The 18,449-nt window shown below is 42.1% G+C and overlaps 1 protein-coding gene across 4 annotated transcripts; it reads right to left on the bottom strand.

Moving 5' to 3' along the window:
• Positions 1-1,412: 1,412 nt before the first annotated feature.
• On the bottom strand, positions 1,413-11,770 carry PRXL2A (peroxiredoxin like 2A). 4 transcript variants are annotated; one of them, XM_063163921.1, is made up of 6 exons: positions 11,697-11,770; positions 5,432-5,611; positions 4,971-5,062; positions 2,994-3,134; positions 2,052-2,216; positions 1,413-1,892 (listed from the first exon to the last, which is right to left on the bottom strand). In XM_063163921.1, the coding sequence occupies exons 2-6, from the start codon at positions 5,607-5,609 to the stop codon at positions 1,794-1,796; spliced, it is 675 nt and encodes a 224-aa protein (XP_063019991.1). In that variant the 5' UTR covers positions 5,610-5,611; positions 11,697-11,770; the 3' UTR covers positions 1,413-1,793. The 4 variants fall into 4 exon arrangements, with proteins under 4 accessions (XP_063019991.1, XP_063019992.1, XP_063019993.1 ...); XM_063163922.1 differs by lacking the exon at positions 11,697-11,770 and adding an exon at positions 11,632-11,685; XM_063163923.1 differs by lacking the exon at positions 11,697-11,770 and adding an exon at positions 11,599-11,620.
• Positions 11,771-18,449: the final 6,679 nt, after the last annotated feature.

Here is an 18,449-nt window from a genome sequence, read left to right as displayed (position 1 = left end):
GTATTCATCCCTCTGGGGAATCTGCCAAAGCAGAGAACTTTCAGTTTCCATAAGTACTTTAATAAACTTATAAAGGCTTCATGGCTCTTTCTAAATCTGTTTTTACATTACAGGAACACTTCAGTATGTTGTAGTGTTAGTGATTTATACATTTGAGAGCCATTATCCTTCCAGATGCTGGACAGCATAGCTCCCTGCTTGTGTTTCCACTCCCTTTGGGTAGGCTGAGAGCAGGGCTGCAGCCCCATGTCATCATCCTTGTCATCATCTAAGGCTCCCTGCAGTCCCAGCTCTGACAGAGTGGGTGGAATTCAGTTGCTTGTACACAAAATTGTAAGGACATGCTTTGCAGATTCAGCAGGTTCTACAGGCACTTCACTTTATCTTCAGTTTACAGGAATTTATCTGGCTTCCATCCCATTCTCCAAGGACTGTTTATGCCTTTCACATTTCATGTTTATGTGAAATGCACAAACAGCCCTTGGGACAAGGCCTGAAACGCAGGTCTAAGATCAGTAGCTCCTTTGCTGGTCTTTGTGCAAGACCAATTCTCTGCCAATGGCAAAGCTTTCTATTTCCCATGAGAAAGAAAACTCAGAACTCTAGAGAAGCCAGAACACTCCTGCTAAAAGTCTTTGTTATTCATAGCCCCTTGCACACCAACTGCTTTTAGCACCTCTTGTGTTCCCTGCCCCTTGCACTCCCAGGTATCCATGTGCTGGCTGCAGACAAATGACACTTACACAATGCTTTCAACTTCTCAGGGCTTGTGTCAGCACACCATACCAGTACTGCCTTGCTGCAGGAAAACCCAGGAAAAGAATCCCTCGGGCACAATTCTTTATTTCATGGCTCCCTGCACCTGTCCATGGCTCCAAGGAGTGCCTTTATAGAGAAAGTTCATATCACAGAGTCAATTTGCTGCTGTACTCTTCAAATCCTGTTCCTTCCTTCATCCCCAAGTTTCAGCTGATAGCAGCATATATGAGTCCATTTCCTATTTAGTTTCCAAATGAAACATATGAATCACTCAAAATTCTCACTGCTAGTGCTGGTTCTGGGAACTGTGAAGAACAGACTCTGAAGAGCATAGAAAAGTTTTTTGCTAAAATCAGTTTTACCTGGACATAAATACTAAGGAAAAAAAAGTCAGAATTTCATCCATAAGGATGCAAATTTTTTAAAAAGAATCTTAAATACAAAAAGGAACCTGCCCTTGAGCCACAATTATCTTCCTTGCCGGGAATCATGTGGACTTAGAAGATCTACAACCAGTAGTGAACTAACAAGAAATTCACTGTGAGACATAGTGGCATGTCTTGAATGCAAAATCTGAGTTAGACTGACAGGGTGTAGTCTTCTAGAAATATAGATGTATTAATAAGTCAATGAAAAAGCAAAAACCAAAGGCATTTCATTTATGTAAAGTTTTATTATATTTTCCCCTCAGCTGGTGCTCCATTACTACAGCCTTAGAAGAGTTTTGTTTCCCTAGGTAGACAGGTTTTCAAGCGACTGTCTCTGACTGGGAACATCTAGGCTAGGTCAGATTTTAGACTCAGCCTTTCATTAATACAGCCAGATACAAAGGACCAGTGGAAATCCTGACCACCTGGAAGGCTGCAAGGGAACCAAAAACAACAAGAGGATTTTCATCATTTTCTATGTTTGAATAGAGAACCTTTCCTGTGCTTTGATCACTAAAGAGTTAAGCAATTACACCACACATTCAAGACATGGATACATTCTACATTTCAAGCTCTAATCAGAAACATGTGCAACTGTTTTTCCACTTATGAAGCTTGTGGTTTTATCTTCTCAGCAGCTTCAAGGACAGATGGAAGGCTGACTTTGTCTCCAAATTCTTTCTCACGATGCTCCAGTAAAACACCCTAATCAAAGACACAAGAGAGAAATTCAGACGTGTCTCCATGCAAAAGATCCACTGCCCAACCGAACAATTCCAGGAAACAAATTTCTGCTTTTATATATTTATTATTATTATTTTTATAATTATTTTTATAAAAAACCTCCTAGACAGCCTGCAGTACCTGTGTTCCTGCCCCAATCACATATACACCTCCCAGGGTGAATCCTTCTCCTTCCAGATTTCCACTATATCCACTTCTCCAAGCACGGATGAAATTTTGCCAAACTCCCAAGCGGAAGAAGCCGGACAACATCATTTTTCGTCTGCGTGGACCATAAAAGCCTTTCTGCAGGGGAACAGAAAAATATGTCAGCAAACAAAGGGAAAAGGACTTCTCATTCATGTGGATTTTAAGCTCATCCCAAAGTATTTAAGCCGCATGTACACCTACATCCCTACTGCTGACAAAAGCAGTGCTTTGTGATAAACATATTTTTTTGGTTGGTTGGTGGTTGGGGTTTTTTTAATTCAGTCTGATTCTCTCACATAGGCAGAGGAGAGAGAGAAAATAAAAGGATCCTCTAGTAGATTTTGAGTATTACATAGTCTTTTTTCTTCAGAACCCAAATGATTTTTAAATGTGTCTCCTGATTTAGGGAGAAAGCAGGGCGGTGGCTCTGTAGGACATGAGATTGGCAATCCAGCACGTGCTCTGGTGTACTGGAACAAGCCATATCACTGCAATCTGGCTCGTACATCATGAATTAATTATATGTGTCACCATCAAACCTTGATTCACACATCATAAACATCACCAGGCCACAGAGCCAGTGAAAAAAAAGAATAAATATTAACAGGCCATATTGTTTACCTGCTGAAGGGGAGGAATAATCCTGCCACAGCACCTTATCAGTGCATTGCTACACTGCAGTTTGTAAGCTCAGCAGGATATATAAATATAGAAAAACAAAGCCAATTAACTTCTTAAACTACAGTGCTACTAAATCCTTCTTCAATCAGACTACATTCTACTTATTACTACATTCTACTTATTTATACAAGCTCCTCCAAGAGGGCATTCATAGAGTTGTTTTTAGACAAAAGAACACCAGCTTCACTATACCTTTTCATCCAGAAAGATTTCTCCTTTGAAGTAATGCTGAAAATCCTCCACTTCAGTCCCTATCTTCTCTTTGACAACAGCATAGAGAGGGACACCCAGCTTGGACAGCTGGGGTTTCAGAGAGGAGAGCTCAGAAGCCTCCTAAGCAAAGGAAAAAACCCCAAACATTTCAGTCAATAAATAGAGGCTGGAAAGATTCACCTTGAATTTCAAGACCATCAGAAACACACAACTTCTAGCCTGAGGCACAAGCCAGAAACAGACCTGTAACATTTAAACTTGTTGTACTCCTAGGCAGCTCTTCATCAGATTTATTACAATTTTTCTTTGTTAAACATGGAGGAAGCAGATTCTTCTGAGTATTCACTGGATAAAACATATTTTTAATTTAAAGCTGCAGAGATACTTTGCCTATAATAGGGCTTTGATTATCTTCTGAAGTATTTGAGAATGGTAGAAATATAATGCCTGCACATCACTTTTTCAGAATTTTCAATCCTTTTTTCCAAGCTGACATCCATCATTTTCAGTCCTTCTGCAAAGTATTTTGAGGGGTTCTGTGCAAAAGCAGGCTATACAAGTTTGGAGTAAGTAATGAAGATACACTCTTCTTCCTAATTCCCCCAGTAAAAAAAAAAATCAGGGAATTTCTTCATAGACTTTCAGGATCTCAGAAGCAAACCTGCTTTTTCTGGTGTGTAAGAGTGTAAGGTGTTACCACTCATCTGCTGGGGTTTTTGGTCTCCTAAAGGAATCTAAATTCACACAGTTTATATAAAGATCCCTGAGATTTTGAACAGGGATCACTGAGCACTGAAAATGTTTGCTATCTCCCATGGAGAAAGGTCATTTTTACTGAACAGAACTCCCACATAAAAAATCAACTCCACACTTTGAAAACATGGTCACAGTTTGCATGATCACTCTCAGTCACCTCACTGAAATACCTTAACTGAAAGGCTAGCAGGATATCTAGAATTCACTGAGTACCAAGGAGCAAACAGGGATGAACAGAGAGGAAAATTTGAAACTTTCAGTAATATTACTGCTGCTAATAATAAACAATCACTCTGGGATTCCTGACTGAGTGTGTGAGAGTTACAGAGACAGGCACCAGAGTGCATTCTCCTCCTGCCTACGCTACACCTGTTCAGAGAGCAGAGCACTTGGACCTTCCACGAACTCTACACGCATTTAAACACTTACTACTGATGGGAGCAGATGCCTTAATGAAGAGGTTGCAATGTTAATTACTCCATGTTATAGAGCACTGAGTAACAACATAATAACTATTTTTCCCTATAGCTATGAGAAACATAATGTCCGAGGTGCAATGGCTGTTCCCAGGCACTGGGTACATTCAAATAGTGTTTTAGGTGTCTGCTTCCAAGGAGCTCCACCCAAGGAGCCTAATGTCAACTTAAGGATCAAAATTTGTTTTCCAACCCACCTTGTTATGGAACAGAAACTCCTTATCTTCAGAGTCTGTACCTTCCTGCCTCACATTTAGTACCCAGAACCAAGAGGTACTCCCTCTATGCACACCTCTTTTTTTGCAGATGAGCTTTATCTGATGGCTTTCTGCCAATCCAGTCTTGGGCTGTATTTGACCAGACACTACCTGGCCCACAGAGACTTATTTTGGACTACATATATAAAAATAGCTCATAAGACTCATTATCAACTGAATCTTGTGCAATCTCCCCTTCTAATTACCATGGGCTAGGTCCCTGGCAGATGTAAAATCACGTAACCATCACCTGCAGAAGGAAAAAGCTCAGGGCCTGGACCATACAAACCAGCTTCAAAGGAAACTAAGTATGCTGGTAGCTGGTGACCAGTTTTAACCATGAAACAAAACCTTTCAGATACTTTAGATGTATTTGATGACTGTGCTATTCATCCCCTCCCCTTATTTACAGACTGTCTATGCAAGCAGACCTCAACCCTTAATGAACTCCCAAGCCCAGCAAGTACCTCTCTGCACAAAAATCATCCAGGTCTTCGTACAGCCATGATCACTGCACCATTCTCCTTCCATAGTTCACGTGCTTTGAATGTCCTTTGTTCTGTTTGCACAGGAGAAACAACACCAACAATAATATCAGTCGGTCTTGTTTATAATAATTAATACTTTATGGACCAACACAAAGCACTGCAGAGAATTCCACATTCAAACACAATTCTAACAGAAAAAAAATTCTACATGTATAAGAGGAGATTATTGCATTATTGATTTTTAGAAGTGTGTCTTGTTTCATCCAGAAATAACGGTTTTGGTTGTTTTTCCTTCACCACAAGTATTGGATATCAAGGACACTCAACTACAAGTCACAACTAGGAAAGACTTGAAAAACTGCTTCCAACCCTGGCCTGAGAAAGGTTCTTATAAAAGCCCAATTGTTGAAGAATGTGATCTGAAATAGCCAGAATCTTACCTGATCCCAAAGTCTTTAGCTCTATCTCCTCTAAAAACTCCAATGTAGCCTTTTCTGGCTTGGACAAAAATAAGTCAGTGTTAGCAAGGACAATCCCTGTCACAGCTGCACCAATGGCTCCCAGGCCAACAGACCACATGCCCATGGTGAAGGCCCCCAGGTCAGGCAGGAAGGACATTTCTGGAAAGAGAAAGGAAGAACAGCTCTAAAACTGAACATCAATGATGCTAGAGGATGAGGAACTAAAACTCATGCAGGTATTTTTGGTTTAACGGAGATGATCTGTATATTTATTAATGTACTGAAAAGGGTTTTAAAAGACAGAGATTACATTCCAGTTCTGTGCCTGACCCACATCAAAACCAGATATTGACAAGATGGTCTTATCCTTCCCTGCCACCAGACAAAAATATCAATAATTAAGTGCTCAGACACAATGAGGAGAAAGATGATCAAGGTGTAATAAAGAGCCTCTAACAATATGACCTGTACATTAGCCAGTAACCTAAATTATTTCAGTAAGACAGCAGTTTCTTTCAAATAAAAGGGAAGGATTTGTAAATTAAATGTTTTACACACACTAATCTATATTAAACAGTGAAGTTTACAAATATACTATAGAAGACTTGGGAAAAAAAATCTAAACCTGCTCTATCTGGTTCATCACAACTGGTAACCTTTCACATTCCTTACAGTTCCCCACTGAGAACCAAAGCAGGCACAAAGCCAAACTTGGAGCTCATGCCTGCAGATAGAAAAATGTAGACTTGCAACCATTTTATTACCCAATGACTCTGCAAACATGCCTGGGACAGCACCTTATTCCTCTGTGCTAGCTCACTGCCACTCTTGCTAAAGCAGAAAGGACAGCAGGAACAAACAGCCTGCACTCACACACACCACTGGGAACCAACAGCATTGCAGGGGGAACCATCACATACAAATATTCCAGCATTAAAGTACAAACCCTGATGGTGGTGGCTCAAGTTAGAAGGTAATTCTGTTTAACCACCTTCCACAAGCCCCCACAGCCCAGTGCTGACCCTTGCAAGTGTTTCACAAGCCTGGAAAGGGCACCCACTGGGGCAGTATCAGTTAATGAGGATGCTGGAAATCACAACAGCCCTGCCTCACGGACAAAGTTCAAGATCCAGCTCTGTAATAACTGGTGCAAGAGTCACTGGAGTTTTGGCAGCACAAGAAGTCACTATGCACTTACATCTCAAGGGCTGTGTATTTGCACTCACACAACTGTAGCATTACATATCATGGAGAATCAAATTTTTTTCACAAAACCCCTATTTCCTATAGAATATTTTAGTAAATACTGCTGTCCATATATCCTTTTGTATGGATGAGGTACCCACCTCAATAAATGTAAGAAAATATTACTTTTTTGAATTGTGACTGCTAATAAACCAGACATACACACCACCTTTATGCCCACAGCTAGCTGCTGCCAGAATTCAGAAACAATTAGGAGTAGCTCCTCAATTTTGTGCTCAGAATTCTCTGTGAGAAACCCCCTTTCTATCCTTAAATCCAGCTCCAGAATCAAAATACTACTGATAAACAAATGCAACATTGGGAAACAAAAAGTAAAAAAAGAACACATTGTTCTTTTAACAGCATACTTGGTTTCAAGGGAGGCAGTATCATGGTATCTAAAAATGTAAGTGACCCATGATCCTGAGCAAGAAACAAGGCCAGTTTACACAAACATCATGCAGATAAGAGAACAGATCCCACCCTATCTCACCACTTGTTCCTAACCAAGGCAAAACTTCCTTGACTCCATCTGCTTTCTTTACATATGTCTTTCAAACATGAAGTCATGTTGTAAAGACATTTTTTTATATCTGCCTCTGACACCTATCAGAGACCATCCTGACCCCAGCCTTTGGAATTATGCAAATGTAACTCGAAATATATGTAATGCAGCAATATCCATATGTTAAGACTTAAAATCTCTGTAGCATGCTCAATTGGATAAAGCCCTGCTCCCTCCCAGAGTTGGATTACCCAATTATTTGGATTTCAATCTCATCAGGTCAAGAAGTGTGTTTTTTTTTTTTTTTTTTAATTTATAGTTACCGGCAGTGGAGGGGGAACCCAACTATTAAGGCCTTGTGCACATCATTTGTGTACAAAAATGTTACAAAATTTGTGGCAAGTGATTATTGAGTAGTTCTCACATAGCTTTTCATTTTTATTAGCATAAAGAGCATCTCTAAAAGTCAGCTTCCAATCAGTAGTCATTGATCCAGGAGATCATTAAGTGTAGTTGGACTCTTTGTCACTCTCCACACAGTAACAAAAAACCCAGCCTTACATATATGGGAAATTTTTGCTATTTATATAAATAGGAAAAAGGAAAATGCAGCTCTGCAGGGTGATACTTCAATTTCTCCCCTGCTAAGCAAATACCATAATGAGCCACTTTGAAAAATATGCATGGGAAGCAGCAGGCAGGATTATTAAACCATTTGCTAACGAGACAGGCTGAGCCCTGCCGCATCATGTCATTGAACCCCAAGTGCCGGGACTGACTGGAAAACAGCTCAGCACTTGCAGCTAGCAGCTCCATTTCTGGCAGGCTGCTGTTTATGAAGGCCATCTGAAGCTCCAAAGGACTTCACAACCCTCCCCCTCCCGCATTAAAATACAAACAGATCAGGATCCTAAACACAAGAAAGAAGACACAGGAAAGCATCCCACAAGCCATAAGCCACGAGAGGAGACGGGAGAGCATCCCGCAAGGGGTGCAGCACTCACCAGAACCCATGCAGGCTGCTGAGCGCCCCGCGGGAGCGCAGCCCCAGGAGCGGAGCCCGGCTGTGCTGCAGGGCTGGGCAGGGCTGGGCAGGGCTGGGCTGGGCTGGGGAGGAGCCCGCAGCTCTCCGGGACCGGCCCGGCCACTCCCGGTCTGGTCACTCCCCGCCCGGTCACACTCCGGGACCGGTCACTCCCCGCCCGGTCACACTCCGGGACCGGTCACTCCCTGCCCGGTCACTCCCGGTCTGGACACACTCCGGGACCGGTCACTCCCTGCCCGGTCACTCCCGGTCTGGACACACTCCGGGACCGGTCACTCCCGGTCTGGACACACTCCGGGACCGGTCACTCTCCCGGCCCGGTCACTCCCTGCCCAGTCACACTCCGGGACCGGTCACTCTCCCGGCCCCAGCACCGCTGCCCAACCCAGGGCAAGGCTCAGTTAAAGGGATCCCCACCGTTCATCCTCCTGGTTTGCTTTTTCTCTGAACACATGGTCAGCCTTTCCAAGGCACAGGGATTACAAAAAAGCCTTTCTGAAGCTGGGAACGCGGCACAAAACTTTTAGATCTGCATGCTAAACCACGCTGTTCTGTAGAGCTGGGCGTTTTTACAAGTAACTTTTCCCCTGCGTTTCAGCCTATTCTACATCTAATCCTTTTAAAAATGCACGCAGAATGCCAAAACAATACAAACAACTCTGGAAAAAATTAAAAAGTCATCACAATGGAAATCACAGTCATCACAAGTCATCACAATATTAGGAAAAAAATTATTAGTATAGCGGCTGTACCTCTATAGAGAATTACCCCAGTGTTTCTATAGTCAGTTACCTTTAGTGACAACATCCCTTTGCTAAAACACATCATTTTCTCTGAGACTATCGGATCTTCAACTTCTCAACTCTGTTAAAACTTCCAGAAAAAAAAAATGAACACTCCTCTTTAAACAGTACAGGCCAAAGAAAAAAAGGAAAAACATCTTTTTGTGTGTGTGTTTTCGTGGTGACCACAAGAGATCTACAAAATAACAGTGAGTTATTTTATGACCTGTCAGTTAACCAGAATTTGAACAAGCTTAACCTTATTAATCCTGTTTTAAGTGCTAGTGGAGGGTCTTCACTTTTGTCAAGACCACTTAAAACGTTGTTTTCTAGATGCCTCATTTCCCTCCCACCCACAACCAAAGAAAAAATTGTCATTCAAAGGACAGCTATCCTTAAACATTTATTTTAGGTATAAACAGGACCCATTGCAGCTGTGTCCCTCTGTTTTCAAGATGCCAGTAAGACTCAGAGTAGCAAACAGATTTCCCCACATACTTTTCCTAAAAAGAAAACTGTCTTGCAAGTTGGACAGCACTAGCAAATACTCTCTAGCCTCAAGTGGTTTTGACCATTGCATGTTCTTCCTTCCACCCCCACTCCAGCTTCCCCAAGCCGTTCCATATCAAGCCTAAAAATGCTTCAAAGCTTTGTCAGAACTTGCGTATCCCAAACAAGTTGAGCTGATTTTTTTATGAGACATTTCCCACCTCCCCCCCACCCCCCAAAAATGAGTCATGGTTACAAATAGCTTTGTAAGTTACCTCCTATAAAGAAAATTTACAATTCTCAATAACCTGGTAACATGCTCATCAAGATTTCACGAGCTTTTAAATACCATTAGGGATTGCAAAATACATCATCCTGACAGACCTTCAAACTTAGCCCTGCTTGAAGCAGGGATCTGACTGGAGAAACCTAGAAATACTCTTCCAACTTAAATTGGTCTGTAAACACCAAAATCAGTGCACAGAGAAGCCTCCTGGCATTTCTTGTGGCATAAATGTGATTTTCACAACACAAGGGATTATTTTTCTTTCTTTTTAGCATTGCAAAGCCCTAACAAACAGCATATTGTGTCAAGAACAACAATAATCTTTTTTAGGTTTTTCCCAGTTTGGGCATGGTTCACTACTGAATTTTGTGGCCGTAGCTGTAGAGAAAGTTGCTGTGTCAAGCAAACAAACCATACTCCTTCCATTGAAACAAGCCATAACTCCTTCCTTTGTGACCCCCATTCTTGGGCTGTTTTAAAGAAACCCAACATGTCAACAAGCCTCTTCTTTAGAGCAAGGAAGAGAAAAGAGCTCTGGCACATGGCTTTGGAAACCTTCCAGCTCTCTTGTATTGAGAGGGAACAGGCAGCTAGACACTGAATGGAAAACTTCAGATCTCTAATGAGTCAGTGAATGGATGCCATGAAGATGTGAGATATTTCATGGAGCACAGAACTGCAAAAAGTACCTGTCTGAAGATAATACAGGATGAACTCACAGCTTGGTCTGCTGGTGATGCAGAACAGGAAGGCTGCGCTCTGTGTCAGTCTGAACAGGTGGTGGAGGAAAGGGAAAACCAACAGACCCACTAATACAAGTCAGCATTTACTGAAAGCACAGCCGTGCTAGGCAGCAAGTGATCCCCCCTGTTCCCACACAGTGGATCCATGAATTCTAAGACCTGCAGATTCAAGGTTAAATAAAGATTTTCCCACCCTTTTGGGTTCTTAGGCCTTGCTTATATTTTCACTTTCTATATTTTAACTCTCACATTTCTCACACTATACAATTCATAACAGCAAAATTGCTAATACAAGCAAAGACACAAGAAAACAGACACGTTTCAACTGCACCCCATAAGGCAGAGGGGCTCTATAGATGAAGGAGGCTGTAACACTATACCCATCCAGTGCAGAATAATTCCCACACAACCTCGTTTCCCCTTGTCTGCTATGAACCAGCTTTCATGGGAACAGTGCCCCTCTGGTTATAAAAGAAAAGGCCGGGAGACCTCCAAGCTGGTCAAGCCAAGGTGGATTTCCCGAGCAGAGCGATTGCACCCAGAACCCAACCAGCGCATCGCTAATGAAATGAGAAACGAAGCTCTGTCCTTCACGGATCCTGCTGTGCGTACTCACACACAGGATAAGACTGCCTGGCAAGCAGGGATCTCTCAAAACGTCAAACCACGAGGGCAGGATTTCAAACCTCGGGATGGCGAGAGCCGCGGGGGTGCCCGGCCGCCCCTCGGTGCTCAGCGCTCGCCTCCCCGCCAGAGCGCTGCGGCCGCGACCCGGGGCCAGCGGGGAGGAGAGAGCAGCCCAGGGCAGGGACAGCCCGGCACAACGGGACCCGTAACCCCGCCACCCGCCGGACGCGCACCCTGCGGCCCCGCACTCACTGTCCCGCCCAAACCCGGTGCGCCGCACGCACACGCGGCCCCGCACTCACCGCGCACTCACACTCAGCCCGCACTCGCATCCCAGCCCCTGGGCCCCGCACTCACACTCACCCCGGCCTCTGGGCCCCGCAATCACACTCACTCCGCTCTCCGCACCCGCACTCACACTCACCCTGCCGTCCCCGGGCCCCGCAGTCACACTCACCCCGCGGTCCCCGGGCCCCGCACTCGCACTCACCCTGCGGTCCCGGGCCCCGCACTCACACTCACCCCGCGGTCCCCGGGCCCCGCACTCACAGCTCCGCCGCTCCCGGGCCGCCGCGGCCGGCACCGCCCCCGGCGCCCTCCGCGCACGCCCCGCTGCCAGGCGCGCTCGGTGCCCTTCGGCCCGCGGCTGTGGCCGGTGCGGCCAGCGGGATGAGCCCTGCGTTAGCGGCTGGAGAGGATGAAAGCCTTCTGCTGCCTCTCCGAACCCATTGTCCCCTCTCGGGGGCTACTGCAGCTTCTGGCTAAGCGAAGAAATGAAATACATTATGGGATACGGTGCTTAAATAGGCAAGGCAAAAAAAAGCACCCAACCCACAACGACCTGAGTCCAAGAATGTAGTGAGCTTATCATTCAACTAATCTGATTAATGGGGCACTTAAAATGTTTGCATATATATTGCATTCAAGAATATACTTGCTCAGATAAGCCAGCCAATAACATGTCACAACATCGTTTAACAAACATGCTCTTCAGATGCTTGTGGTCATTGGGCACTGCTCCAACCACAAACTCAGAGAACTTGTCTTCACTACATTGGGACTATTTCCTGAGATCTCCTCTTAACCCAGTAGCTAAAATCCCAAAAAACAACAACAACAAGGTAGTAGCAATGACAGAACAGTCTGGTCTGTCTGGTAACACAACAGTACCTCGGGAGAATGAACATAACCCACTTGATGCTACTGGCACATCTACATTCCATCAACCACTGTCTCACTGTTTTTCACCGTGTTCCAAACTTAACTAGACAAAATGGCCTTTCCTTATCACTCTGCTCCTACAGCAGAGCACAGCAGAGCCATGTGCTGCCAGTAAGCCACATGGAATAGCACGTTCTGCCAAACAGCCTATTGCACCATGTTGCAGTGCACACGTCAGAATGGCATGGGCTCAGGCAGTTGAAGGAAAAGATTTTGAGTCTTTTTGCCCAAAATTGTGGTAGTTATGCTTTTATCTACACACATTATTTTAGAAATAAATGGATTGTAAAAAGCACTAAAGCTTAGCAGCAGTAAAAAAATAACCTAAGCAAACCTCATGGCAGAAACAGCATTACCAGATTGCCTGAAAGAGATGGGGAATTTGGAAGGATTAAGGATTAATTTGTGGCTGCTTTTTTCCTGGGAAGTACATGAAACAATATCTCTGCTTTGTCTCCTTAATCAGTGTGGGTTGGTTCTCTGTCAACACCAAACATAATATGCTGAAGTGACTTTGTCATTTTTTAAAAATTTAATCAGCATTGAATCAGAATATCAGAATATATGTATCTGCCATGCTGACACTGCAATCTTTAGAAAAACATTATGAGCAAAAAAATGATTGGCAAATTTTGTCAGCCATCATTGCATAATTGAAACCCTAATTTCTGCCGGCTGTCAAGATTCCTTTCTTCTGAATTTGACTATGATTGTGGACCAAGCTGACAACATTTGGCAATGGCAGAATGGCAGCTCCATTATTTTTGTTTCCATGGTAAGTACACAAAATGAACTTTTTTCTTAATGATACTTCTGCACATTACACCTCTAACAGCCTGGTAGCTGGCCTGTCACAATTCTATGGTAGCCAATATTGCTGAGGAGCAAAAAAACCCACCTATCACAAAATGAAAATATCTATCTGTTCTTTCTCTGGGCAGGAGTCCATGACAAGGCACCAGGCGAGAGCAACAGGCAGTTCCTCTCTGAAGGGACTCCGATTTCATTTGTCTCTATTGTAAAAATGTTGCAAAAAATGCAGCAAAATCTGAGCCCACACATCTGGATTCCATCCAGGAATAGCCCCCTACCTCACAAAGCAGCAAAATCCTTTGAATGCATGCACACATCTAATAGACGCAGAATCCAAAGAAATATGGTGTCATGAAAATCTACTGGAATCTAACCTTCCTTACCCACACCTCCAGAAAAGCTTGCTTTCCTTGAAAAGCTACTGTATTGCATTAATGGAGTTACAGCAAAAATTACTTTGTCTTGATTAAAATATCTTTGCCTTCATTGCTTAAAAAAAGCCGTGAAATTCTGGCAGGAAAACAGGAATTTAACTCCTTTTGTTTTCTGGTTTTCCCTCTTAATAAAATCATATTAAGATTGATCTATTATAAGTTAAGTTTTTCCATGCACCTATTCACATGTTATTCATATATTTTTCCTCTTTAAAAAAGAGAGTAATAAACTCTTTAACACATACACACACACACTTCACAAAGCAAGAGACACCAATATTTAATCTTCAAGTTCCAAAGGTTTTGAACAGTGTTCTTAAAAAACACATTCAGCCTTTTACTTCCTGCCTTCATAATTCAGTTTTATAACAGTGAATGAGGAGAATCAGTCTGTAAACTGCTTGTACATCAGTTAATTAAATTTCCCTGGCATGCCTGTAAGTCAGAATACAGTGTATCAGTAGCTGTGCTAAAACATGATCTAGTATTACGAAACTTTCAATTCATGTACAGAATGACAAAGCTGTGCGTTATTTCAGGAGTTTTTTTCTTGTTGGATCATGCTTCTATGGATCAGCCTTAGACCAAGGGTATTGTTAGACAAATGGCTTATATTAAACAAACAGTCTTTTCTATGAAGAAACAGGAGATCTCCAAAGCAACAAGGAAAGCCAGTGGTGAGATCTAGGCCCCAGGTCTGTAAAAGGACTTCCAGACTTTCAATACCAAGCCAGTAAGATTAGATGTAGATATAAAAAAAAAATACAGCTTGAACTTTTCACCTATGTGCTACTAAAGGCAAAGCCACACAGATTCAGACTGATGTAGATCTCCAGAAGGCCAGGCAGAAGCTCTCTCTCGTTTGAAGGCTGTCCAGTGACATGTACCTGTGTAGGGGTGTTCTCAACCACATCCTGATTGTCAGGAAATAAACACACAGTCAGCCTAGACACAGAATCTCAGCTTAGCTCAGATCAGGGTGTTGAAGTCAGAAGAAACCAAAGGAAATACAGGTCTTTTGAAATTAGTTCATTCACATAAGCAGTTCACAGTGGGACACCAAGAAGGGATTGGTGCAATACCCTCCATCTGGTCAAGAACAGGAAGAAAGAATTAATAAGTCTTTTCAGTGGGTACACAGACTCTTGCAACAAATCTCTTTTGCAATAGCCTAATAAACACTGAATCACAGAAAAGCCTACCATTTACAAGACAAAAGATAACCAAGGCATCTGGAAAGTGCAGATGAGGTCACTGGTCCTCCCACTGTCCTTCAGTCTTTAAATATCCTTGTGTCAGGTAAGTGTAATTACTAAGTATAAGCAAAATGGAATCTGTAATTTGTCTGTCTCCTGTTTACTGCAGTGCTACAAATAAAGTTACTCTGATTTTTTAGTATTCTCATAGTAGGTAGGACACTGAAGACCAGTAAAACAAAGTTATATTTAATCACTGTTCAAGCCATTAGAATAGTGATCAAGCCTCAGGCTCTACAAGCAAAACCAGGCTCTTCAACATCTCAAATTACCCACAAAGATAGCACTAAAAAGTCAGAAACTGCACTTCTGCAAGATCAGGACATCAGAGCAAAACAAGTAATTTTGCAGTGATCCTAGTTCATCACCTGCAACTACTGTGTAGCTTCTATTAAAATCCAGGCACTCAGCATGTTTCCAGGCTATTTGTCTTACAAGTTACTGTGATAAAACTGGCATGTTTATTTTTTGCTATGGACTTCAAGAGTAGCTAAGCATCTTACAATCTACAGAAGTCATGAGTAAGGCCAAGAGTGCTTGTGTTATTGATGCAACTGAAGCACCCTACACTGTCTTTTGGACAACTTTCAGTCAAATAATGTATCTCACCAAGGTGGTTGTATGTAGCTAGAAAAACTGATGTAAACACTTCCCATGTAAGCATTGGAGGTGATCGGTTTTTAAGGTTTAAAACAACCTGTTGATTTAGCTGTTACTAGAAGCATTTGTCCAAGATCTAAGGCAGAAAACTGGGCTTCCCATAAAAAATTTGACCTTCTAGAGTAGAAGATGAGCTGTTCTTAATATTTAAAATCTGGGAGAAAAATTCCACAACCTCTTTTGCTAAAGAACATCCATGTGATAAACCCAAAATAACCCTGGTATTAGAAGTGCTGGTGCCAATGTGGGTCATTTTGACAGAACCTGGCTGGGAATCAAATACACATGCCAGCAAGCTCAGTTCCAGCTCCTGGTGGCAAGGTTGTAATGAGTAGTTAGGCACAGTAAACTTCTAATCTAGCAGAACTACAGCCACACTCTAACCATAGCCTTAGAGCTGAGCTCTTAATCCTCTTATTACACTGAGCTATTTGTCTGTGTAGCTTTCTTCTGCTAGAGGAAAACACAAATGTGTCACTTTCAAACTGAATTTCAACACTGCATTTCTGTATTTTGTGATAGTATTTGTTTTTTATACATCAACCTAGGAAGGACTACAAACTATGTATTTCATTTTCAATGCACAGTTTCTCTTTAACTCTTGGTGAACTTTCTTTTTGAGAGGTTATGCTCATCTCTCACGGGCATATAAACAATTTCCATGTTGACATCTACCATTTTTACATAACTTGATCACAACAGCTTGAAAGAAAAGCAATATAACAAAGTATCCAATGCACAATCATAGGGTATCTGAAATTAACAACTCTAAACAATGACTTAACCTGGTAAGGGTGAACATCATGGAGAAATGCAACAGAAAGATGTTCTACTTACCTAGCAAGGTACATTTCAAGCCCACAGCATCCCTTCTGCAAGTCCTATTTCTGAAAACATATGGGTTCATGTGCCTTTAATGGGAATGTGGGAGACTCCCAGCAGAACACAATTAAATCACCATCAGCCTTTCTTCCGAGCGCCAAATTACACTCCATAACCTTTCCTTGTGACTGGTTTAGTCACCAACATAGAATGAAAAGTTTGCAAAGATATTGTTTAGACTTTGCCTGAATGGCTGCTTTGTTAGATAAAGCCTGTCAAATTGTAATTGGTTTGAGGAATGTTGATAACGTTTTTTTTTGCTCAAGTTAAAAAACAGAAAACACAAATATAGTCTTCTGTTAGTAATATGTTTAAGTGTACTTTCTTTCAAGCATTTCTCCCCACACCCATTTTGTTCACATCCACTGAAATTTTTTTCCACTCTATAAACTGTCAAGCAAATTTAAGTATAGCACATAATTAAAATGGTTGTGTAGGGGGTAAAAGCCAGGAACTATTCTGTTAATTTTGCTAAATTAATAGCAAGCATAATTTTAATGCATTTTGTATCCTATTCTTGATTTAACTAAATTTGTATTTGGGTGACAAGTGGGTGAGAATGGACAGCATGCTGTGTGGTAGGAAATAGTGTGTAGATGGAGAACTGTCAAGGTTGCCATTTGTGTGCTGCACTACCAAGCCAGCATTTTAACAGGGGTTGTTCATTTGTATCTTGCAGGTTAAGCCTGGAACACAGGCTTTTGGGAAGGAAAGGAGTAAAGGGCAGTGGTAAGGCTAATGGCATTTCAAGCCACAGCTACCCAGGAAATGATCCATGTCATTGCCCATTCCTGTAGTTTTACTACTATGATCCAAGAACAATTCAGCAAAAAAAAGTTAGCACCCTGAGATAATTTGGCAAATGCTCTTCTGCCTATGCCAGCTATTGTTCCAGTAACAGACAACCTGCAGAGGCCCTGCTTAGCTGAAGTGGAAAAAGCTCTAGAGAAGAAGAGTTATGAAAATGTGATTAATTTACAGCTTCTCATGTGTAGTAAGAGAGACTACAGACCCAAAAGGTTTATGGGATATGCATGAAAGTCACTTCACCTGGGAGATGACAGGTGAAGAAAGATGACTAAAGACCTACCAAGCCCAATGAGCAATGCCCTAGATGCTAAATAGGGAGACAGTGAAATTCCCAAGAATTCTGAATTGTAGCCATTTGACTCACATGGAAACCATCAGTGTTGTGTTCTTGCTGAACCAGGGGAAGCCCTAGGTAAGCACATTACAGATGACTCAGAGGAGCTGGCTCTAGACTGAGGCAATTTCTAAAAGGCAGAGATGCCAAAGACAACCCTATCATCAAATGCCATAGGTTAAGCTTTGGATGAAATACAGAATAAACAGGAAAAATTATATTTCCACTTTAATTAAGATGGTATTCACACTCACTCTAATTAGTTAATTTTTAGTAATTTCCTTTAACTCTTGCTATTAAACTATTCAGCTCATTAAGAGCCACAGAACATCACAGATGTAAATGACTGCCTAAGAGCTGCAAGCAGTTCATTAGGTGCCTACAATCAAGCTTTTCTCCCAAAGGAAGAAGGCATCAGTAACTACCCTTCCATTAATCCAGGGTTCTCTTCCTCTCTCAAAACAGCAGCAAATGACTCACATGCTAAAATCCACTGAGAGCTTACCCTTCCCAGGACAGCATCTCCTCTACGTGCATCAAGGGACTGTTACACAAAGAAGCCAAAGTCTTTTTCAGAAATGCTGATTTTGTTAAATATTAGCAAAGCTCTATGGCATCTTTATGCTATTACTAAAGAAAACAGTGTCTTGAACCAAGAAACACATGGCTGTTATTGTGAAATCCTAATCACTATGTCCTTAATACTACCAAGGCAGGTCATCACTTAGGGAAAGTGACAATGTCCCTGTGTGAACATATTTTTTGCCTTATCTGATCATTTGCCTTAACCACCCTGTGACTGCTTCATGCTACACCTTGCAATTATTATCTGGTATTCTCTATTTGCTTTTGTATTCCCAAATTT

Source organism: Melospiza melodia, chromosome 9 (genome assembly GCF_035770615.1).
Source record: "Melospiza melodia melodia isolate bMelMel2 chromosome 9, bMelMel2.pri, whole genome shotgun sequence".
NCBI classification, from domain to species: domain Eukaryota; kingdom Metazoa; phylum Chordata; class Aves; order Passeriformes; family Passerellidae; genus Melospiza; species Melospiza melodia.
This window is presented reverse-complemented; position numbering and strand designations above follow the sequence as displayed.